The sequence below is a fragment of the Borostomias antarcticus genome (genome assembly GCF_949987555.1).
Source record: "Borostomias antarcticus genome assembly, chromosome: 15".
Classification (NCBI taxonomy): domain Eukaryota; kingdom Metazoa; phylum Chordata; class Actinopteri; order Stomiiformes; family Stomiidae; genus Borostomias; species Borostomias antarcticus.
Genome location: NC_140248.1, coordinates 7,837,184 through 7,859,286, shown reverse-complemented (window position 1 = coordinate 7,859,286; position 22,103 = coordinate 7,837,184). Strand labels below are relative to the sequence as shown.

General features: G+C 50.8%; 2 protein-coding genes across 2 annotated transcripts in view; one reads left to right on the top strand and one right to left on the bottom strand.

Moving 5' to 3' along the window:
* zzef1 (zinc finger, ZZ-type with EF hand domain 1) overlaps positions 1 to 19,412 on the bottom strand; it is a gene marked incomplete at its 5' end in the record, with an annotated part of 33,679 nt that extends 14,267 nt beyond the window's left edge. The window contains 41 exons of the mRNA XM_084449972.1: positions 390 to 564; positions 683 to 969; positions 1,074 to 1,240; positions 1,736 to 1,913; positions 2,027 to 2,199; positions 2,300 to 2,568; positions 2,702 to 2,867; positions 3,007 to 3,145; positions 4,171 to 4,303; positions 6,105 to 6,266; positions 6,405 to 6,530; positions 6,699 to 6,863; positions 7,045 to 7,561; positions 8,140 to 8,230; positions 8,322 to 8,395; positions 8,527 to 8,764; positions 8,840 to 9,000; positions 9,147 to 9,348; positions 9,459 to 9,540; positions 9,657 to 9,826; positions 10,255 to 10,377; positions 10,495 to 10,616; positions 11,005 to 11,167; positions 11,287 to 11,401; positions 11,725 to 11,795; positions 11,897 to 12,030; positions 12,526 to 12,731; positions 13,019 to 13,110; positions 13,232 to 13,462; positions 14,083 to 14,188; positions 14,393 to 14,538; positions 14,903 to 14,994; positions 15,133 to 15,231; positions 15,441 to 15,619; positions 15,873 to 15,989; positions 16,440 to 16,650; positions 16,861 to 17,060; positions 17,205 to 17,388; positions 17,570 to 17,764; positions 18,037 to 18,181; positions 18,999 to 19,412. Coding sequence (XP_084306098.1) covers positions 390 to 564; positions 683 to 969; positions 1,074 to 1,240; positions 1,736 to 1,913; positions 2,027 to 2,199; positions 2,300 to 2,568; positions 2,702 to 2,867; positions 3,007 to 3,145; positions 4,171 to 4,303; positions 6,105 to 6,266; positions 6,405 to 6,530; positions 6,699 to 6,863; positions 7,045 to 7,561; positions 8,140 to 8,230; positions 8,322 to 8,395; positions 8,527 to 8,764; positions 8,840 to 9,000; positions 9,147 to 9,348; positions 9,459 to 9,540; positions 9,657 to 9,826; positions 10,255 to 10,377; positions 10,495 to 10,616; positions 11,005 to 11,167; positions 11,287 to 11,401; positions 11,725 to 11,795; positions 11,897 to 12,030; positions 12,526 to 12,731; positions 13,019 to 13,110; positions 13,232 to 13,462; positions 14,083 to 14,188; positions 14,393 to 14,538; positions 14,903 to 14,994; positions 15,133 to 15,231; positions 15,441 to 15,619; positions 15,873 to 15,989; positions 16,440 to 16,650; positions 16,861 to 17,060; positions 17,205 to 17,388; positions 17,570 to 17,764; positions 18,037 to 18,181; positions 18,999 to 19,412 — 7,020 coding nt within the window. The remainder of the gene's footprint in view (positions 1 to 389; positions 565 to 682; positions 970 to 1,073; positions 1,241 to 1,735; positions 1,914 to 2,026; positions 2,200 to 2,299; positions 2,569 to 2,701; positions 2,868 to 3,006; positions 3,146 to 4,170; positions 4,304 to 6,104; positions 6,267 to 6,404; positions 6,531 to 6,698; positions 6,864 to 7,044; positions 7,562 to 8,139; positions 8,231 to 8,321; positions 8,396 to 8,526; positions 8,765 to 8,839; positions 9,001 to 9,146; positions 9,349 to 9,458; positions 9,541 to 9,656; positions 9,827 to 10,254; positions 10,378 to 10,494; positions 10,617 to 11,004; positions 11,168 to 11,286; positions 11,402 to 11,724; positions 11,796 to 11,896; positions 12,031 to 12,525; positions 12,732 to 13,018; positions 13,111 to 13,231; positions 13,463 to 14,082; positions 14,189 to 14,392; positions 14,539 to 14,902; positions 14,995 to 15,132; positions 15,232 to 15,440; positions 15,620 to 15,872; positions 15,990 to 16,439; positions 16,651 to 16,860; positions 17,061 to 17,204; positions 17,389 to 17,569; positions 17,765 to 18,036; positions 18,182 to 18,998) is intronic.
* Positions 19,413 to 20,017: 605 nt separating this feature from the next.
* On the top strand, positions 20,018 to 22,046 carry cyb5d2 (cytochrome b5 domain containing 2). Its single transcript, XM_084449637.1, has 4 exons — positions 20,018 to 20,270; positions 20,683 to 20,823; positions 20,974 to 21,163; positions 21,686 to 22,046. Exons 1-4 carry the CDS (start codon positions 20,021 to 20,023, stop codon positions 21,852 to 21,854), a joined length of 750 nt encoding a protein of 249 aa, XP_084305763.1. The 5' UTR covers positions 20,018 to 20,020; the 3' UTR covers positions 21,855 to 22,046.
* Positions 22,047 to 22,103: the final 57 nt, after the last annotated feature.

The window sequence follows — 22,103 nt, the reverse complement described above, 5'->3', positions numbered from 1 at the left end:
CATTTCTGTGTGTTCTTTGTTTTTTCAGTGTGAGCCATGACTTTCATGGAAATCTCTGCAATCTGATTGGATCACTTCCCAAATCGTCCCTCCCTAGCATTTGTCTAGTTTTTACTTGTTGACAAAAAGGTCAATAGATTTTGTCATAGCTTTTGTCCTCATAAAATAGTTTTTATTTAGTTATCGTCTCATGATGATAACTAAATAAAGGTTGTTGACAAATAATTTTCGTCATAGTTTTCGTCTACAAAATTAGCTTTGGAGAGAGAGAGAGAGAGAGAGAGAGAGAGAGACACCGGGTCAGACTGGATAAGGTCAGGATAAGACCGGACGGCGGTGCCGGACGGCGGTGTGAGCGGACGGGGTCGGAGCCGGCTGTCAGCTGTTACCTCCGGGAAGCCCACCAGCACCAGCAGGGTGAAGAGGTTGGTGCGTTTGAGCGCCTGCGGCAGCTTCTGGACACAGTGGTCGGTGAAGGCGGCGATGACCACGCTCCACTCGGGGCAGGCGTTCAGGCTGCGCAGGATGTCGGCCACGGAGCACGCCCAGTCCAGACCGATGCGGCTGCAACGCGGAGGGGCAGCATACCGATCAAGCATCATCATCATCATCACGACGCCAAACCACAACGTTACGATCTCCAAAGGAGACAGCAAAGGCTCAAGGTGTCCCGCGGCCCTACCTGTCCAGACAGACGGCCCCCAGGCTGAAGAGCAGCTGGGTGGTCTTCCACCCGGGCGTGTCGGCGGCGGCGGCGGCCGCGTCTCCCTGGGCGAGCAGCTCGTACTTGTCCGCCAGGGCCTCGGTGACGGCGGCGTCCGCCTCCGGGGGCGGGATCCTCAGCATCAGCTGGCCCAGCAGCCCCAGGGTCAGGTGGTAGGTCTCGTTGAGGCAGCCGGCGTTGGAGATGACCACCCTGAAGAGCTGGGGCAGGATGGAGCTGAGCGTGGACAGAGACTGGGCGGCGCCCTGGGGAGGCGGAGACGGGGGGGGGTCAGAGGTCAACAGGGCTGCCGAGCTTCTAACTCAACACAGTTTTTACCGTCACCCCCGTGTTGACCACCCTACCCTACCGGTTTGGCTGGGGGCAGCATGGCCGCCAGCAGTCCCAGAATCCTCTCCCGGGAGCACTCGGCGAACACGTGCTCCTGGAGGGGCACCTTGGACACCTTCGCGTCCTTGATGACGTCCGCGCTCTCGGATGCCGGGGAGGTGACGGTCTCGGTGGCAGACTCAGCGGCTGGGGGGGGGGGGGGAGATTCGGGGATGGTAAAAAAGACAATGGTAAAAAAGACAATGGTTAGCCCTCGAGGAAGCTGGGTGGCGTCTTGACGGAGGCTGTTATGCAAGTCATCTGGAGCCTTGGCACCTACCAGACCCGATCCCATGATTAGCTTGTTCTCAGGGTTCGTCGAGTGCATTCTGAACTTGGAAGGGCTGCTGCCTTTTTTCCATGATGCTCCTTAGACTTGGAATACCTTACAACAGCCTCTAAAGCCTGAGGTGTTTCCTTCAGTCACAGAGTTTAATTCCATGGCTCTAGACCTATGTACTTCAACCTGTAACTGTTTTTTATTATTATTATTATTATTATTAGTACTATTATTATTATTATTATTATACATTTTTTGTTGTTGATCTCTGTGTAAACTCGTCATCACTGTAAATGAGGGGAACCCCAGTGCTTCACAAGAATAAATAAAGGTTGGACATGAAATGAAATCTCCCCTCTCACCTCTGACCACAGGAGAGAGGGTTCCCTCGCTGGACACAGAGGGGGTCTGGCTGAGGCTGGGGGAGTCCAGGGTGTCCTGGGTGACCAGCCTCTTCTTCCCCTCCTGGCCCTCGGAGGGAGAGGGCACTTCCGCACCAGCAGGGGGCGACTCCTTCTCCTCCTTCCCCTGGGCTTTACTCTATTAGACAGAAGGAGAAGGGGATAGAGAAGAGAGCAGAAGACGCATTTCAGTTGTTCTCCCAACACGTGACAACAAAGCTGCATTGTATTATATTGGGCGCAGTAACTCACCCTGTTCCTAGGTGGCGGCGGAGAGCAGATGGCGGCGGTGCTGCCGGGCAGCGAGGAAGTGTCCGTGGCGGTGCTGAGCTCCTGGGAGGACTCCGGCGAGGCGGGGCACAGCTCGCTCTCGGACGCCGACCCGTTGGAGGACAGCAGGGAGAGCAGGGCTGAGGAGCGCAAACCTGCAAATGAGACGGGAGAGGGTGGCGGCTTAACCACGGTGGGGGGGGGGGGGGGGGGCGGGGCCTCGGGCGGCACGGCGGCCAGCGGCGGGGCGGTTACCTCTGCCGGTCTGTCCCTTGAGCAGGCACTCGGTGATGAGCTGAGAGCAGCGGGTCTGGAGGGCGGAGGCGTGGCTGAGGGTGGCGGGCGCCAGGGCCTGGCCGTCCTGCTGCTGGCGCGGCTCGCCGCCCAGGTCCGAGGTGTACAGGGCCAGCGCGGCGAACAGCAGCCACGAGTAGTTGTGGATGTAGGGCTGGATCAGGCGATGGCGGTCGCTGATGCGGATGGTCACCATGGGGTAGACCGTGATCCGGTGGGTGGGCAGGTGACTGCCGCGCGGCGCCGAGCGAACGGGAGAGACACAACAACGGGTACGGTGAACCGGTAGGCCGGGAGTAGAGCGTCGCGACACGAGACAACGGCGGGCCGGGCCGTCGCCCGGACGATCTAGCGGCGTCTCACCTGTCGGGGTACTTCTTGGCGTTGTAGCAGCCGAAGCACAAGTCGAAGTCCTCGCACACGTTGCAGTTGATCCTGCTGCCCACGATGAGGCCCTTGCAGTGGTCGCAGGCGTACTCCATGTTCACCATCTCGTGGTCGTCCTCGTGGCCCTCCGGCTTGGCGCCGCCTGGGTGGAACGCGGGCACAGAGGAGTGGGGGTGTGTGACACTTTCACGTGGTTCAGGTACAAAACACGGACCGGTAGGGTGCTAAATACAGTAGCTGTGTGTGTGTGTGTGTGTGTGTCTGTGTGTGTGTGCTCTCACTGAGGAAGCAGGTCTTGCACAGGTCCATGTCCATGCACTGCAGGCAGCGGTAGCGGTGCCAGGGCGCCATCCTCTCACAGCCGTCGCAGGAGATGACCACGTTCAGCAGGTCGCAGTAGCGCGCGATGAACATGTGCATCTGTGGACCACGGGAACAGATATTCAATAAATACTCCTAACCTACTCAATAAATACTCCTAACCTACTCAATAAATACTCCTAACCTACTCAATAAATACTCCTAACCTGTGTGATGAACATGTGCATCTGTGGACCACGGGATCAGATACTCAATAAACACTCCTAACCTACTCAATAAATACTCCTAACCTACTCAATAAATACTCCTAACCTACTCAATAAATACTCCTAACCTACTCAATAAATACTCCTAACCTGTGTGATCCGCGTTCAGCGTTTCAGAAAGGAATCGATTCCGTATGCGTATATATTTTATTCGCTGAGTGACATGCTTCTCGATATCATATTGTTATTAAAGACAATGGGCGCATCATTGACAGTATAAGCCCGGGTCCATATTGAGACGATGCTGGTTCGCTCTATGGAGCAGCTGTCTTCAAAACTGATGACTCAGCGCATCATACAGCCAATGAATACATCATCAACATGCCGGTCTTGTCTCATGTAGTTTAAAACAGGGAAGCAAGTGTTTGTGTAGGAAAGGAGGAACCATAACTCAAAGGCAAATGCAATCGTAGGTGATACTCTACTGCATGTGACAGCCTCATAGGTGACACTCTACTGCATGTGACAGCCTCAGAGGTGACACTCTACTGCATGTGCCAGCCTCAGAGGTGACACTCTACTGCATGTGACAGCCTCATAGGTGACACTCTACTGCATGTGACAGCCTCATAGGTGACACTCTACTGCATGTGACAGCCTCATAGGTGACACTCTACTGCATGTGACAACCTCATAGGTGACACGGATGGTCGCCATGGGGAAGACGGTGATGCGCCGGGTGGGCAGGTGACTGCCGCGTGACGCAGAGCCAACGAGAGACACATCGAGTACGGTGAACCGGTCGGCCAGAGTTGAGTGTCACGATACGATGCAACAGCCTGGTAGGTGACACCTTACTGGATGTGGCGGCGTGGCAGGTGACACCTCACTGCATGTGACACCCTCGGCCCGCCCTACCTTTCTCCTGTCCTCCATGGAGCCTTCCTCGTCGATCTTGTCGTACCACTTCTCAAACATGCCGTCCACGCACTCGTCCATCCAGTCTCGGTTCTTCTTGTAGTCTGCGATCTCGTCCTCCTCCGTCCACTGGCTGAAACGGAGATCAGGAGAGACACCGTCACGGTCTTCAGAGATCAGGAGAGAGACCGTCACGGTCTTCAGAGATCAGGAGAGAGACCGTCACGGTCTTCATACCACGCGGGCCGTTTGTGTCTGGCTAACGGCAAATGAAGTGTATTTACAGCAAAGCTGATTTTGAGTCTAGTGAGGCACAAGTAAGGGAAATACATGAGTAGAAAGAGCAAAGTGGAGGCTCTGCTACCGTCCACTAGGTGGTGCTGTCATGTCAAAAAGGGTACGGCTGCCTGTCTGGGTTATTTATTTAGAGTACATTATTTAACCCAATAAAACACATTTTGCCGGCAATATTATACACGAGAGTGGCAATCTTGAGGACTTTCATATAAATGGATGTCAGTTTCGCCACCATCTGTCACGGATAGAAGTTACACAGTAATGATTCAACCTTCAGCCTTTCATTCATGAAAGCCTTTCCATTCGCAGCGCTGCCAAGTTTAGTGAGCTGGATGTCTGTGGCGACATTCCCACGCAGTAATAACTTATTAGCAGCTCACAGGTTGACGTGATTGTTGGCTCATGTTTGGCTTCGGCTGCCAAGAACTGTCTGGGCGTCATCAGGGTTTAAAATTAACCTTTTCCACTGGTGGCACTGGTGCTACTAACCGTTTTAGTTGGTGGCACCAGCACATCATTTGCTTGCACCAATTGTTTTAATGCTGCGCGTCCCGAAAAACCTGACCTGATTAATCAATGACTTGTATTAAAAAAAAAAAAAAGTATATTACAAATATACATCTATAGGCTACAGCCATCTATAAAATTTTTGGAGTTAAGTGTGTGGCATTGGGGCATCACATTGACTTTTCAGCATAGCTGAAAAGGAGGAATGAACTAAAGACTAGACTGGGTTTATGTGCATATTAACGATGCAGTTTAAACCAGTGTGTTGCCTGATCTCTCCACTGCTCCGTCTAAACGTTTGGTGCTGAATATGACGAGTGACGAGATCAGGGTGAGTGAGTGAGTGAGTGAGAGAGGAGGCGGGCTTATGTACTTCAGCAGTGTGTGTGTGTGTGTGTGTGTGTGTGTGTGTGTGTGTGTGTGTGTGTGTGTGTGTGTGTCAACTGGCCTGGCTGTCAGAGACCCGTCGAGGGAGAAGAGAATGAGAGAGCGCAGCGATAGTGCGGAAAATTTGTATAAACCGTTTCAAATACAACATAACATAGACCCAATGAATCCATGATGAAATTCATTGCCATCTATATTTAGAATCAAACATTAGAACATTTTACTGCCACCAATGTGACTCACTCAAATGTTACAACGGTATTACCCCCGTAAAATGTGGTTGCAGTTTTGAGCCCTGGTCATTATAATTTTTTTACAGTACGTTATTCAACCCAATAAAACACATTTGCCAGCAATATTATATACCGTACATGAAAGTAGGGCTGTACCCGAATCTGAATTTTGTGAGTCGAATCAGATTCGCCTGCTCAAACCAGAGATTCAACGATTTGTTCATTCATTCACCCCCCCCACCCCACATTAATAACTCATTAGCAGCTCACAGGTTGACGTGATTGGTGGCTCATGTTTGGTTTCGAAATGAACTCCTGCAATTACCGCTTATTGCCACAATGTGGCGCCAAAGACAATGAAACTGAAATCCTTGAGCTTGCCACTTTAACAATCTACAGCGACAAAATCATGTCAGGATTGTCAGCAAAGCTAGCGTTGGTACAGCAACTGTTTTTAAGGCGGACGGACAGTTCTTGGACATGAGCGTGCCATTCTCTGGCAGTCTGTACCTGATGGCGATGTCGTGCACACTGATGTTCTCCTGGGACATGCTGAGCAGCAGGTCGGGCAGCTTGATCTGCTGGAACAGGGCCAGGTCCTGCACCTCCCAGCTCATATCCAGGAGATGCAGCAGGCAGGTCTGGACACATGACAGGGCAGGCAGCAGGACCCTGGGGTGGACCGGGGGAGGGGAAACAATACTGTTAAGATGGTTGAGATTGGGGGGAGGGGGGGCAGGATCAACTGCTGATGTGAGTAAATAAGTGGTTGTGGGATGAAGTCTGTGGGATGAGAGAGCGGCCTCCTACTTCTCACTGAGGCTGGCGGAGGTGAAGCCTTGCACAGCCTCCACCAGCATGAGGACCAGCCGCTGGTACGAGCGCCGCACCTCTTCTCTCAGGTCCTGACCGCTGCCGGACAACTGGGAGAAATAACTGAACGGAAGGAAGGAAGGAAGGAAACCCCGAATTAGTGTCTTGCAGGATGAGGGGGTAGATTATGAGTAAGCGAACCTCGATACAAATCAGCATCATCTACACATAAGAGGGGAGCTTAAGATCAAATATATCCACAGCTTGTTGGGATTATTAGGATTATGGTACCTGGTGAAGTCTTTCTGGCATGCCAGCAGCTCCTGTAGGAACAGGATGCAGGGGGCCTGGAAGAGGTGAGGTTTCCCCAGGGAAAGTAAACACTGTTGCACCATCTCTAGCACCTTGCACACGCTCAGGGCCTGGGCTTTGTTCAGAGAGAGCGTCTGTAGAACGCTGCAGAAGGGAAAAACCAACAGCACACAGGAATAACAGGTTTAAAAAGGTTAACATGCAAGACGATAAATCATTCGAGGAGCGTTCTTATCAAAAGAGGCCAGACTATTGTGGAGAACAGGGGGAGAATAGGTTGTCCATGATGTGCCCGTGTGTGAGTGGACGACGGGCCGCCACGCACCTGGCCGTAGTGAGCGCCTGGTCCTTCATGAAGTTGAGGATGTGTTTGAGGAGGGGGTAGCGCTCCCTGACGGAGGGGGCGGAGCGGGGCTCCTCCACGGAGCAGTAGGAGAGGAGGCGCAGGCGGCCCCGGCTGAAGGGGGCCCTGCGGCCGAAGGTGGAGGGGGAGGCGGGCTCCCCTTGCTGGGAGGACAGGCTCTCCGTGGAGCCCCTGAGACTCTGGCTGCTGGAGCCGGCGGGCCCTTGGTCGGAGGCTGCGGGGCCCTGGGGCGGGGCCCTGGAGGGATGGCCCTGGCTTGGGCCTGCTGCTCCGGTCTCGCTGCCCGCCTCGGGGCCTGCTGCCTGGGCATGGGGCACCGGCGAAGCGCTGGGCTGGAAGTCTCCATCGGCTAGGGAGCCGGAGGGGAGGAGCGGAGCCACGCTGTCCTCTGCAGCCCTGAGAGAGTCACTGTCCCGACGGGCTGGTCCACAGGGGGTGAACCTGAACAGCAGCAGGCTCTTCTCTATGCACACCTCAGCTACACAGGGAAAAAAAGGATATTAAAATGCACCTGTTTCAGTATTGCATACAGAGGACCACAGATCTGGAATGAGCTTGAAGAGAGTCTAAAAATGTCACATATATATGTATTCTATCTCCATCTTTAAGAAAAAACTGAAAACACAACTTCTATCAACTTATATCCACTAATTATATTAAGAATTTATATCATCCTGTACTCCAATGTTATTCTTATCATTTATTTTATTCATTTATACTAATGTTGAAACCTAATGTAATACTGGGACTGTCTCTATTGTCCGTTATATGTTTGTTATGTGTTTGTTATATATGTTGTTGTACACTGCTGTTGACTATTTGCCACTGTGTTTGTGGGAGACTGGGCCCCCTACTAAAAGCTTTAAATAGCTTCCTTGGGGTGACCCTTTCATACATCCATGTACTGTACAAATTCAAGTATGCTCCATGATGATGTATGAATAAAACCAACCAAACCAAACCAATCTAAGCTACAGCAACACAAGGACACAAGCATCACATTCACAATGGATTCCTCAGGTTTGGGGCATCGGTGAAGCCGGTGCCAATACTCACCCAGAGACTCCATAGTGACTTCCCCATAGGCCTCGTTCTTCTCGTCGGAAACGTTTATTTTGCCCACCAGATACCTCTGCTTCATCTCCAACTGCCAAACGACAACAAAACACACGCATGTGGATAACAGCCTTGGATTGTCAATTTCAACTGAGACGAGCCCTTCAGAACCTCTCGCTCACCATCCATGTTTTGATGCTTTCTGCCAGGGAGTAGACCTGCACAAAGTCTTCATTTAGACACAAGCCCTGGCTCACTGCGCACACGACAAAAAGAGTGGACAGGGGGGAAAAAATGCGTAAGTAAAGTGTCTTTAAAGAAGACGGAACTACAGAGTGAAAGGAAACTATGAACGGTCAATGCCCTGGCGATGAAGCAGGTGGTCACCGTAGATCTGGAGGGCGCGGTGCAGGCCGGGCGTGTGGTAAACCATGGCTGCCCAGATGGCGTTCACAGCCTGGTCCACCTTTGCCCCCCCGGCTATCTCGTTTCTGATTGGCTGTTTCTTGCACGCCAGCATGATGAATTTCATCAGCTCCGTTCTGCTGTCTGTTGGATCCTGGGACGGATCCCAGCGGGCGTAGTCCTCCAAGAAGCCGGCGAACTCCACAGCGTGGCAGGACTTCTACAGGGGGGGTAGCAATTGTTTTAGAGGTCTGCATAGCGTATATACGTATTTCTGCATACAAATCACTTTGTGCATAGACGGTCGCCGTGCCTGGACAGTGTGTGTGTTTAGGTGGGCGGTGTCCTTCTCCTTGGGCGGCTCGCTCAGTCCGTGTCTGAACACGGGCTTCCAGAGTGGAGAGGACAGGACGTGGGCCATCTTCACCGCCGGAAGCTCCTTCACGCTGCGGATCTCTAGAAAGAGCAGACCATACCGTCAACCCCCCTGATCTACGACGCCAACTCATCAGAAGACCTCGTGAAACCAAGGGTAGATGTTACAGCTGAGGAGGGGCGAGGATAGTTCCTGGTGAGGAGGAAGAGGAGGAGTCACGTCTCACCGTGGGGGGATTTCAGAGCCATGGTCCTGGAGGCCAGACGGCCCATGAGCCTGGCCACCAGGAGCTGCAGGTCCGACATCCAGGACACGGTGATGTCGGGCAGGCCGTGGGCCGTCACCGTGAATTTGTAGCCCCACTCGTTGTTGCTGCTGTCGGAGTGGAACAGGAACTGGAGCTGAGGCCCCGCCTCGAACGTCACTTTCTGCCGGGCAAAGACACAAGACCACAAGACGCTGTAGGAGAAGGAGACCTGAGGCGCCTGGGAGAAGGTCCCCCCCCATGTGAGCCATCTGTCCGGTTGCTTTGTCCTACCTTTGGCCACTTCTCTGTCCCGACTTTCATGTCATAGCGGACCTTCCCGCCTCTCGCGTCTGTGAACTCCAGGTAGTCGTATCTGTCGGGGGAACCGAGAGCAGGGGTCAACGGCGACTCCAGTATTTATTTTTATTTTTTTAAAAGGCGAGAGCTCTGGTGAGGCGTGCGAGGACAACCTCCGTTTGACCTCCTCACCTCTTCTCCGTCTCGCAGCGTTCGTCGAACTCCACCTCGAAGGAGGTGGCCCCGGGGCAGGTGAAGATGGTGGTCTCGTGGCGGCTGTTCTCGTAGTTGTGAGTGGACTCCATGTTCCATGTCCTCAGCACCACCGGCTGCTGTGGCTGCTGAAAGCTCTCCAGGTCCACCTGACGGACACGGCGCAAAAACCGCCGTTAAACAAACAAAATACTGCATCCTCCCCCACCATCTCCCGTACACTTTTACATATTCAATTACCATTCATATCAGGCCAAGCATATACACAAAAAAAGCATACGAGTGCGTACAACTCCCTTATTTTAATAAGAAAGAAGAATACATTTTAATATTTTAATCTGGAGCAGTCACGGGTGCCAGGTCAAGTGCTATAATAAATGAAGGAAAGGACCGGCGCTCACGAGATAGACAATGGTCTTCAAAACTTTTTTTTGTTTTTGTTTTGAAGACCATTGTCTATCTCGTGAGTGCCGGTGCTTTCCTTCAGGCATATACACAGCCTTTCAACACACACCCCAGCCCCGTAGGGTCCTTCATGATGTCCCACAGTCCCGGTGCCACGCGGTGGGGGACTGACCTTGGAGAAGATGTCTCCCGTGTTGCTGGACAGGTGTTTGAGCAGCTCGACCAAGGAGGAGAAAATCTGCAGCAGTACGTAGTGAGGGATGTCCAGGGAGCACAGCTCCAACAGGAAGATCATCTGGACGGTCACGGGGAGGGGGGAGGGGGGGTCTTAGCGTTAGCATTCGGGCTAGCGCCGAGGGTGACGGGTTTAGCAGACTGGTTCGGGAGTTGGTGACGACGACAGAGAGCTTACCAGTTGCCTGGTGGCCATGGCGAGGATGGATTTGCTCAGTTTGTCCGTGATCTCAGCCCCGCTGTGTCTTTCCAGGAGGCCGCCCAGCACAGCCTTGGTGCTGCCCAAGAACTGATCCACATCTAGGGAAGGGAAGGAAGAGGACACACACACACACACACACACACTCTCTTTCATCATTCATTTACCTTACTCAATGCAGTGTGATAGTAGGACTCTTCCTAGATTCACAGAACTAGAGTTACGGTCAGCAGCACAGCACAAAGGGAATAGGCTCTTTGCACAAGCTCCACTACTTCCTGAAATTCTACAGGCATCCTTATTTCCTGTCCTATACTATTGGATGGAAGTGATTAATTAAGTGTGCGGCACACCTGATCGATCACTTCCATCCAATGGTATAGGACAGGAAATAAATATGCCTGTAGAATTTCAGGAAGTAGTGGAGCTTGTGCAAAGAGCCCATGGAGTCAGAGATGCGAGGTCTAGGTGTCGGTGGCGACTTCTCACACTTGAGGAGGACGTCTCTGGCCAGGTCCGCGGCGGTGGTGGCGGCGCCTCCCTTGAGCTGCAGGTAGCACCAGGACAGCAGGCTGCCCTGCAGAGCCCAGAACAGGGACAGCAGCACGGTCCGACTGGCCCCGCCTCGCACGTCCACCATCATCACCTCGCACTGGGGGGGGGGGAGGGGGCGCCGGGGTGAGTGACGGTTTGAGTGACGGTTTGAGTGTCAGTGTGTCGGAGAGAAGATGAAGAGAGAGTTCTAGAGGTGCGAGGTAGAGGGGAGCTCACCTCCCGGGTTGCCATCAGCAGCAGTGTCTCCATGACGGTCAGGATGGGGCTGATGTCGAAGTCTGCGGGCGCCCCTTTGGGCGGGAGCAGGAGAAGGCCGCTGGGGTCCTGGTCACTGCAGAGAGGTCAGGGAGGACAGCTGAGCTACGAACACTAGAAATCACCCTTCAGACTGCTGCTGGTGTGGACCGTATGTACAGTACGTGTGCATGAGTGAGTGAGTGAGTGAGTGAGTGAGTGAGTGAGTGAGTGAGTGAGTGAGTGAGTGAGTGAGTGAGTGAGTGAGTGAGTGAAAGAGTGAGTGAAAGAGTGAGTGAAAGAGTGAGTGAGTGAGCGAGCGAGTGAGTGAGTGAGTGGGTGAGTGAGTGAGTGAGTGAGTGAGTGAGTGAGTGAGTGAGTGAGTGAGTGAGTGAGTGAGTGAGAATGTGTGCTCTTTACCTGAAGTAATTACATAAAGATTCAAAAGTCAGCTTCACCGACTCTGGCTGATCCTCTTCTGTGATATTTTTCTGAAACAATTGTGGAGACAAAAAGCATAGTATGAAACGATTAGAATGACTTAACAAATAAGTGAAGCGAGCTGTAACTCTTGTTCTTTTCAAAGTCTCACCATCATATGGAATAGTTTGTCCCTTCTGCTGTGTTTGTCAGGGAAGAAGATGGCGGCTCCGTTCAGAATAGCCTTGACCGCCTCGCTCCTCAGGGCCTCGTTCCCCGACTCCTCCGGCTTCTGATTATCCACGACTGCTCGACGAGACGGTAACCACGTTAACATAAGTGAGCCGTGTGTCCGGTGGCCTTAGCTGCATGGATCCACTCAATCTAATTAGCGGCTTCATTTAAACATCATTCACATTAGTTTTCCCGCAAGCGGTCCATACGATCGAATCTCTTCACTTAAAGCAGCGATAAGCAATTTCCTACCACTAGATGGGGGTAAGAGACTTGCTCACAAACGAAAGGCCTAAAACGTGTAGTATGTACTTTGAAGGCATGGGGGCGGAGCAACGTTACGGGCTGTAATTTGACAACACGGGCAGAAATGCTGGAGTAACAAGAGGTGACGACTGGTAAGGGGGTGTCATTGAAGTAGGTCGCTATTAGGACGCTATGGCTCTGAAAAAATCTGATAACAGGTGGTTTTAAGTAGTTTTGACCATAGGTGAAAAAAAAAAAAAAAACAGTTATTGCAGCTTTAAGACTGCCATGTTGAGCTAATGAGCCTAGCCAGCTGCTTACTGCTGCAGAGGTGAGTGTAGAGGTCCCACACAGCCCTGGGAGGGTCTGGCTCCACACTGCTGGATGTGGATGCGTGGGCCGCCGCCGCTGCCGCCCCCTGGCCCTCCTCTGGGCCCCGGGAGTCCGGTGGGCTGGGCAGCACTAGGAAACAGTTCTGCAGCAGCTGAAGCAGCAACACTCTGCTCTTCATCACCTCCTCGCCCTCACTGGGAAGGAGAGGGACAGAGAGACAGACAGACAGGCAGACAAGACAGGCAGACACAGACAGACAGACAGACAGACAGACAGACAGACAGACAGACAGACAGACAGACAGACAGACAGACAGACAGACAGACAGACAGACAGACAGGCAGACAAGACAGACAGACAGGCAGGAGAGACAGTGGTCATTTTCAATGACCAAAAGCGGTCAACAGCATCTGGGGACAAGTTTATGCCAGAAATGCTATAGCAGAGTGTAAAACTGTAGCAGGCATATAAAACACCTTACATTTCCCTGAGTTTGTTGTAGAAGTTCCAGAACAAGGTGAGGTTGAGGCCACTGAAGTCCAGGAGGAACTTCTGCTTGAACAGGGTCACATCCTACAGAGGTACAGAGAGACTAGTGTTTCACACAACTCCACTCTATCGTAGTGCCCTCGAAGTCCTTTCAAATTGAATTGGGACCGATTGCTGCAGGCCTATAAGAGACTATGGTCCGGACCGTCGTGGTTACCATGTCTCGCGTGAGCTGTTGGATGAAGAAGAGGGTCTTCTTGAGCAGGGTGAGGCCTGTGACCGTGTCCCCCTCGGAGGCCTGTCCCTGTGGACACAGATCGTCCAGGTCCTCCAGCCTCTCTGCCCCTGGGCACAGATACCCGCTGAAGCTCAGGGACTGAACCCCCAGACGCTCAGCAGAGTCCTGCCTGGCACACAGGAACTTCACCATCAGGAACTACAGGGAGGGAGGGAGAGGGAGAGAGAGAGAGAGAGAGAGAGAAAGAGAGAAAGAGAGAGGAAGGAGAGAGAGAAGAGAGAGAGAGAGAGAGAGAGAGAGAGAGAGAGAGAGAGAGAAAGAGAGAGAGAGAGAGAGAGAGAGAGAAAGAGAGAGAGAGAGAGAGAGAGGAAGAGGGAGAGGGAGGGAGAGAGAGAGAAAGAGAGAAAGAGAGAGACAGAGACAGAGAGAGAGACAGAGAGAGACAGAGAGAAAGAGAGAGAGAGGAACATGAGTCACTTGGTTGTTTGCAGTTGCCATTTATCGGCATGCAGATAACACATTTCGATAGGTTACTAGAGATTATATTGTGATCATGTTAATATCATCCTGCAGTCCTGTCAGAGCAGGTTTTATATTGTGATTTTGTAATCATGTAAATAATCTGGACTCTTTAATATGACCGACAAAGGATCTGACGTGTGTGGATGGATGAGTCAGGAAACGAGTCAGCGTAAACGAAAGTGTAAGTCCCTCGAGAGAGAGAGAGAGAGAGAGAGAGAGAGAGAGAGAGAGAGAGAGAGAGAGAGAGAGAGAGAGAGAGAGAGAGAGAGAGAGAGCTACACGGTGGTGAAGTGCACCTTTGCAACGCGACACTGCTGCAGTTTGATCTCCACGTCATTCCAGTCGTCCTCCAGCTCAAACCAGCCAATGGGCTCGTCCTCCGCCTGCGCTGGAACCCTCACACTGCGGGGTCAGATGACGGGTGACTCATACGCAGGCAAAGCTCACATGGTGCTCTCACCGGCCCCCACGCCCCCTCTCAACGCCCCCTACCCGACAACAGGCTGTGATTCGCTACAAAACACTAGACCAAAATCTGAATACTGAAGACAACACGCTGCGTGAAAATCAAAAGCGACAAATCAGGAGGTGTCAGCCTGTCCTTACTTGTCTTGTACAAATTCCTTGTAGTCCTTGAAGTCCCACGCGTCAAACTTTTTAAACCTCTTGAAGTGCTTATCTGCGTCGAAAGTGTCCCCTTCGTTGTAAGCAAACACAAGGCCGCATTTTGCCCCAATGGCTCCTTTTCGTACCTAAAATAACACAGATCAAAGTGCAAGGGTCAATGAATGAAAGATAAGATATACTTTAATAATGAATGAAACAAACACAAGAGGAATACATTGTTGCGAAGGGGAGCCCATCCATGAGATTGTATGGGGCCAGGGGCGGACTGGGGAAATAATTCAGGCAGCGTAGGGACGGGCTTTCCCATTCGTTGAGGGGGGGTGAGCGATCTGTTGAGCGGGGGGGCACACCGCCCACACTGGCCCACTTGAGGACCAGCCCGTCGGGGTTCGTCCCGAACGTCCCAATGGCCAGTCCGCCATTGTATGGGGCGGGGCCTATGATTATAACTGACAGAGTACAATGAATTAAGATTAACAAGAGACTCACTTTGATCTTCATCTGCGTGACCTGGAAGGCGCTCTGGTCTTCTGTAGATAGGATCACGCTGGCTCTCCTCCTGCCGCTCTCCGTCAGAAACCCTGGAGAGGAAAACCCGCCGTCAAATGTACTGAAATCAACACAACACCGCCGCTTTCAATCAGAGGCAAAGACAGGCTCTGATTGGCTGACGGCCTGCGCGGAGGAGAGCAGGCGAGGGAGGCGTCTTGGGAGCGTACCGTCTCCGGCGGCGGGTTCGGCCAGCATGTTCTCTGGTCCCGACTTCTCCTCTTTGCCCTTGACGTCGCAGGCCTGCAGGTGCAGCTGGAGGGTCTTCCCTGGAGAGACACGACAGACACTCCCCTCAGGACAGTCTCTCCCACAGTAGCTACCGCGGGTATCAAACACTCTCAGGACTGTGACCCCCCGAGGCGGCGGTGGCGGCGAATCCGTCCGGTCAATAGTCCGCCGCCGCCAAAATGCGGTGCGCGTTCGCCCGTCCGTCTGCCTGCCTGTAAGGGAAGTGAGGCGCTGGGCTTGCGGTTACCGTTGCGATAGAGGAGTCGCAGCCTGACGGACGCCATGGAGGAGATGAGGGAGGAGGCTCTGTACTCGGACTCCAGGTGCTCACTGATGCCAGACAGGGACTGGAGCACTTTGGCCACACTGCCCCTGGCCAGGGCAAAGGCCAGCAGGGTCAACTCAGCATCAGGGGTCACACAGCAGCTATGGGAGCAGCAGGAGAGAGAAATGTTTGTAACAAATTGCACTGGTGTGTGTGTGTGTGTGTGTGTGTGTGTGTGTGTGTGTGTGTGTGTGTGTGTGTGTGTGTGTGTGTGTGTGTGAGTAAAAGAGAAGGAGTGTGTAGTACGAGTGTCGGTTTCAATAGCCTGGTGACGTCAGCCTATTGAGTTAAGTGTAGCGGTGTCAGCGTTAATGAGGCCAGTGTGCCGAAGTGTTCCCAGGCAGTGTGCATTACTCTGCTATCCTGAGGAGAAATCCATCCACTTCCTCCAAGATGTTCATGGAGAAGAACTTGGGAAACTCGGTGGACGACGGAGTTAAGGACAGCGGCGGCATGTGCTGCAAGGCCTTTCTACGGAGGAGAAGAAGAAACGGAACTCAATTACCATTGACAAAAAGAAACCAGAACACATTCACAGGAACTACAGAAGAACTCTTCGCTAGCCTGCCATGAGGGCCATGAAACATGACAAACATGACTGACATCACCGTCTCTACTTTTAAATCTCGCCTTAAGACATATTTGTACATCAAATTTTTATAATGATTTTACTCCATGTGTTCTTGTTGTTGCTGTAATACTTTTATTATTTTATTTATCTTGTATGCTACCTTACCTGTGCTGAGTTTCATATTTTTAATTAAAATTTTACTTATATTTTCCACTGATCCTGTGTTTTGGTGTACTGCTGATTGCTTGTAAAGCACTTTGTAACACTTGTTTAGAAAGGTGCTATATAAATAAAGTTTATTATTATTATTATGACGTAAGGCCCGGTGGTGAGCTGAAGGCGGGGCTTACTGTGTGCTCTGGAGGACGGTCTGCGCCAGGACAGGGTTGGTCTCCATGGAGGCGGTGACCAGGGAGGTGAGGAGGGACAGGTACCAGATGGCCGAGGCGTCAGACACGGACACCTCCTTGCTCTTGGTGATCTGGTAGCCCAGTGTCTTCAGTCCGTGGATCCGCGTGTCGCAGCCGTCGCTCAGGCAACGCTTGATGTTGATCTGGATGTCTGGGGGGGGGGGGGGGGGGGGGGGGTGATTTGAACAAAAGACTCATAAAAACGCTTCACCAAAATGTTCTGTTACCGATCGGTCGTGACGAACCAGAAACCGAGACGGAAACGTAAGCGCGGAACGAGCTCAATATTGCGTCCTGCGGCGAACATTTAAAAAAGCATTAAGTGAATATTGATGAACGTGACCTTCAGACAGTGACTCACAGGGGTGTGTGATGTTGGCGTTCTCCAGGAGCGCTACGTATCCCGTGACGTTGCTGGGAATGCGGATGTCCCTGATCTCCTGCAGGGAGCGCCGGCTCTTGCCCACAGCCACAGACACCAGCTGTGGCGTGTAGCTGTGGTCGTTAGAGGCCACGGCGATGGCCAGACGTCTCAGCACCACATCAGGCTTCATCTTCAACCTGGTCACCACCACAACACAGTACCGCGCTTCACCATGGGCACGAAGACTTGAAGACGAACCACTGGAGTAGCAGAGGTCCTCTGTGTTGCTCTTTCGGACAAGAAACTAGAATGATTCAAGTCCTCAAAGGACAGATACTCACCTTATCCAATGTGAGCGTGCACTTCCGTCTGACTGCCAGAAAGACACCGTCTCACCATTGGTCATCTTGTGGATGTCTGCTGCATTAGATGATGCCTCGATGAAGCTGTAACACTGAGTGACCACCTTGACCTTGTCCACCTCAGGGTCACGGTTCAGCTCTGCCCGGTACTGTATGTCTAAATCTGAGCGGAAGGAGAAGGGGGTTGCGTCATGTTGAATGAACTAGGCTACAAAAGATAAACCGTTACTGTAAGTCGATGTCATTTGTACAGGAACACGTGCTACTGTTTACATTTGTACTTCCTCATCCTGATATTGCCATTACTGGCCATCCTCCTATCAGTCCAGAGCTATAAAGTTTACCTTTCTCCTTCTGCAATAGGAACTCTAGGAAGTCCTGTAACACAGTGGACCTCATGGTGCAGATACTGTTGTAGCCCTCTAGTACGGGGAAGGGGATGGCACTGCTTGGAATACGGTTTCTGTGAAGGAATTTCAGGATCTTTGAGGCGTGCGCCCCTAGCCGGTCTTTGGACTTGGAGAATATGTCAACAAATCCTGATAAAGCACGAGAAACGTATCGTTAGAATGGTCACATTTTTTGCGAAAGCAGATATCGAACACTCTGAAAACTCTGCATATACACAACCTCAGAACGCTTTCCAAAAACTGAAGGCTATGTAAACGCCTCTGAGATCAGAAGATTCTAGGTTTGATTCCTGGCTGGCTTATCTAACTATTTTGAGCATTTCGGTACCTGTATCTTGTACATATGACAATTGAATAAGTAAACATCCTTGAACAGATCCCTTTGAGTCTTTAATTCCTACCTGGGGTAAGAGAGCACGCCTGGAGCTGTCTGATCACGTGACTTAGCTCCCCCTGTAGATTGGCTCCGTTGGAGTTCTTCAGAGCCATCAGCATGTTCTCCACATCCACAACACCATCTCCCTCGGCATCAAACTGTCCAAAGGCCTGATGCAGGGACACATGCGAAGACTATTGAACTAACTCACGTTGTACCACCAACCAAATGAGAGTTAAAACGTATTTAAAACAAATGGTATGGTGTGGGTTAGGGGACAAGAAATGGAGTGTCAGGACTTTGTCAAGGGTAAAACTGACAGGTAAGACCTAAACCGTCTGAAACCATCAATAATCGGCCTACTTGTTAAAGGGTTCCAATATTTGCATTCTTCTCCATCTGTCAAACCTAATTTATTTTCATATGATGCAAAGAGGCAGACATACAACTATAGACTAGATTGCACTTAGGCCTGTACAGGTAGGCTAGAGCTTGTGAATTGTTAGGCCACACTGACACTGAGCTGGGAGTTTGTTTTAAAAAGCATGGGCACACAATGTTCGAGAGATAAAGGCAAGCTAACATGGTCTTTCATTACATAGGAGGACCCATTCATTGACTACCGCATGACTGAACACAGCACATATCCTACTGCACAGCAACTTACTACAGCAAAAAATAGAAGAGGGCCCTCATTTGATACCTAAATTATACGGTGGTATGTTTTTAGCGTTGGTCTCATTATGACACCTGGGCAACAGCTACTGTAGGAGAATTAACTATCTGGTCTATCAGGATCTGCCCTCACCACCATTAGCATCAAAACACATTCTTCTAAATTGAGCCCCATTACTAGTTTAACCTCTGGAACAAACACGACTGCGGATTGCATAATTCGACATTCCTCACTCACTCAACGTCCTTATAGGCTACAGGTCAGACTATTTATCTTCTAGTGGTTATCTCACGTTGGCATAGTAGCCTCACCTCTTCGCACTCATCTCGCGGAGCGTCTCTGCTTTCCAGCATTTCGCAAAATTGTTCAACATCAACCGACTCCTCTCCCCGGTTCAGCCGGTCTTCTAGCCACCGAACCAGGACACCTTCATTCCCTGCGAGAACAGACTCCGGAATGGCGACCCCGGAGTCACTAATGCGGGCCGCCGCCTCCCTCAGTTTGACCTGCTCTAGGAGGACTCCGGGGGTGGGGGGTCCGCAGCCCGGCACGGGAGGGTTACTCGATCCCCTTCCACTTCTCCCGGACCCGGAGCCTCCAGAGCCTCCAGCACCAACGCCTGTGGCCGCAGAGGCCGGACTGCCTTCCGCAAATCCTGGGCTTTCCGTTTCGACATCTTCCTCGTCGCCGCTAGCACCTCCACAGCCGCTCTCGGCGTTTCCCATATTTGTTCAGCGGCCTCGGGTGGTCCTATACTTCGGTCCAGCCAGGTTAGAATCCGTTTATCTCGGGCTGGACAGGTCCACGGTCCTTTACTACCAACCTGCCTTTTTGCTCAGGCTTTTGCTTCGTTCCTTCACGTTCACTACCGCATCGACGTACAGAACGTGCGGTTCTGACACGATGGCTACGTCATTTACTTGTCAGAGACTTTGGACCTGACCAATCAGCGTTGATACAGAAACCCGGTCCCGCCGGTAAATATTTAGTTTTTCCTTTCTATTTGATTTGAACAATATTTAGGAGTGAATGTATACCAGGCAAAGCCATAATTCATAATTATAACTCAGATAAGGCACGCATTAATCCAACAGAATATGATATTCTGAGATGGGCTGTGAAAGTATCTATTTTAACTGCCACTAAAGAAGAAGATTGCACTTTCAGAAGTTCCAGATGATTTGGAAATCTACACTATTTCAGGCATGCGCACAAGCTCATCCGGAACAAAAAATACACGTCATGTGATCTGTGAAACAGATCATATTTCATACATAAACATGATGGTGAAATATTTACCCGTGACGATTGAATTGTAGTTTGCCCAGACGTGATGCTGTGGTTAGTTTTTGTGTTATTATCCATATTACTAGCAATTTTTCTGGTACCTTGGAATTTGACCATAATCACTAATGAAGTGCCTCCAGTGCCACCTTTGCGGGTCATGGGCAAAGATGAGTTATCACTTTACGACGGGGCCGAGGACAGCAAAGGGCTTTACTTGGCCATATTAGGACAGGTATTTGATGTAGGCAAGGGAAGAAAGCACTATGGACCCGGTGGTGGTTACCATTGCTTTGCAGGTGAGATACCTCCATGGGTGAGATTATATTTTTTGTATATTATTAGCATCGTTAATATATCGGTATCGGTCCGATGTGCAAAACGGGGCAGATGTGGACATTATTTCTGTCTAGCTGCTGTTGTGTGTTGTTTTTGAGAGGAAACAATGCGTTAACATATGATTTATCGGCGTCTCCAAATGTTTTGGAAATGGAGACACTGTGTTTACATATTGACATCAGTAAATATCCGCCATAACAGCAATGTTAATATCTGTTATCGGTATTGGTCAATTGTTATTGTGCATCCCTAATCTTTTTTTCAGGCCAGGTTCAATGTCCATCCACTCAAACATTAAATCACATTTGCTTGTTTAATTGTCATAAGGAGTGACAGTCAGATGTCATAATATACTGATTCTCTGTTTCCCAGGTAAAGATGGATCTCTGGCATTTGTCACAGGGGATTTCACAGACAGCGGGCTGACAGATGACATATCCAGCCTGTCTCCCTCTCAGGTGGTGGCTCTGTATGACTGGCTGGCCTTCTATCAGAAGGACTACCAACCCGTGGGTGAGTGGGAAGTTATACTACTGCTTTATATGGATCATATAATAACAATAATAATAACAACATCAACAACAATAATAATAATACTATTTCTCTGAGTAATAAAGCATGTAAGCACATCACACCCACAGTCCTGTGTGGCATGTATTTCAGGCAGGCTGGTTGGCTGGTTCTACATTGAGAGTGGGCAGCCCACAGGGGCCTTGCAGCAGGTGGAGGCCTTACTGGCAGAGGGGCAGAGACTCAAGGCCCAGGCCCGGGCTGAGAACCAGCACTTCCCAGCCTGCAACTCAGAGTGGAGTGCTGCCCGGGGAGGAGGAAGAGTCTGGTGCTCCACTAAGAGGTACTGACATGGTGCTGGGTATATGCCTGCTTAGTTGCTTAAAACCAATTACAGTATGTGAGGTCATGGCTGACTTGTCCTCTTCCTTTGTTGTTGTTGTGTTGGAAATTAGCCGAAGGCTACAATCACTAAAAACTGTGCATTTGGTTCTCGTGCATATGTACAAGTGTAATGAATATGTCATGTCCACATCAAATAAAGTTAACTCATACTTTCCGTAGCACTGAATACTTTCTATGATTGTTCTTATTTAAGGCTTTACTGTCAATAAGGTGTAGTCAGATCAGTCAGATTTGTACTCTAGACAAATGCACTTATTCTAAATTGCTTTGGGTAAGTGTCCGCGAAAATGTCAAATGTAAAAGAAAAGTTTGATTGTGATTGGAAGGTTTCCATTGCTGGAGCATGTGCAGTAGACACTAGAGGGCGCCACCATCAAGCTTATGGTTGGTAACACTGTGGTTAAAAACAGCATGTAGGAATAGGGTGTTGGGTCTAACAGTTTTTCTTGTCTATCCATAGTGGTGGAGTTCACAGAGACTGGATAGGAGTCCCAAGGCTGCTCTTCTCTCCAGGCTCTAGCCGCTCTCGCTGTGTGTGCGTAGAAAATCCCTCCACAGCAGAAAACCCCAATCTCCAGGAGTACAAGGCTTGCCCCTCTGAAGCCCAGTCATGTCCTGTTCGGGGCTAGCCGGCTCTGGGCTGACCTGGACACATGGACTACCCACAAGGACCTCTCATACTGAAACTCAGGAGACTTTTCCAAGAGTAGGCATTTAACTTGAAGTGATTTTCAAGACCCGAGATTAAAAAGAACCACATTCCATGTGTGCATTCAGTCCTAAGGATTTATGTTTTGTCTACTGTCTATAAATGTCACAGAGTACAGTCAGGGATATGAAGAAATACTTGAAAAAACGAGAAACAATGAAACTATGTA

Bases quoted from the DNA above. Each gene is read 5' to 3' on its own strand.
- cyb5d2 (XM_084449637.1), top strand. From the start codon at position 20,021: ATGCTGTGGTTAGTTTTTGTGTTATTATCCATATTACTAGCAATTTTT. The intron at 20,271-20,682 runs GTGAGATACCTC...TCTGTTTCCCAG, and splicing joins TGGTTACCATTGCTTTGCAG to GTAAAGATGGATCTCTGGCA. The intron at 20,824-20,973 runs GTGAGTGGGAAG...CATGTATTTCAG, and splicing joins GAAGGACTACCAACCCGTGG to GCAGGCTGGTTGGCTGGTTC.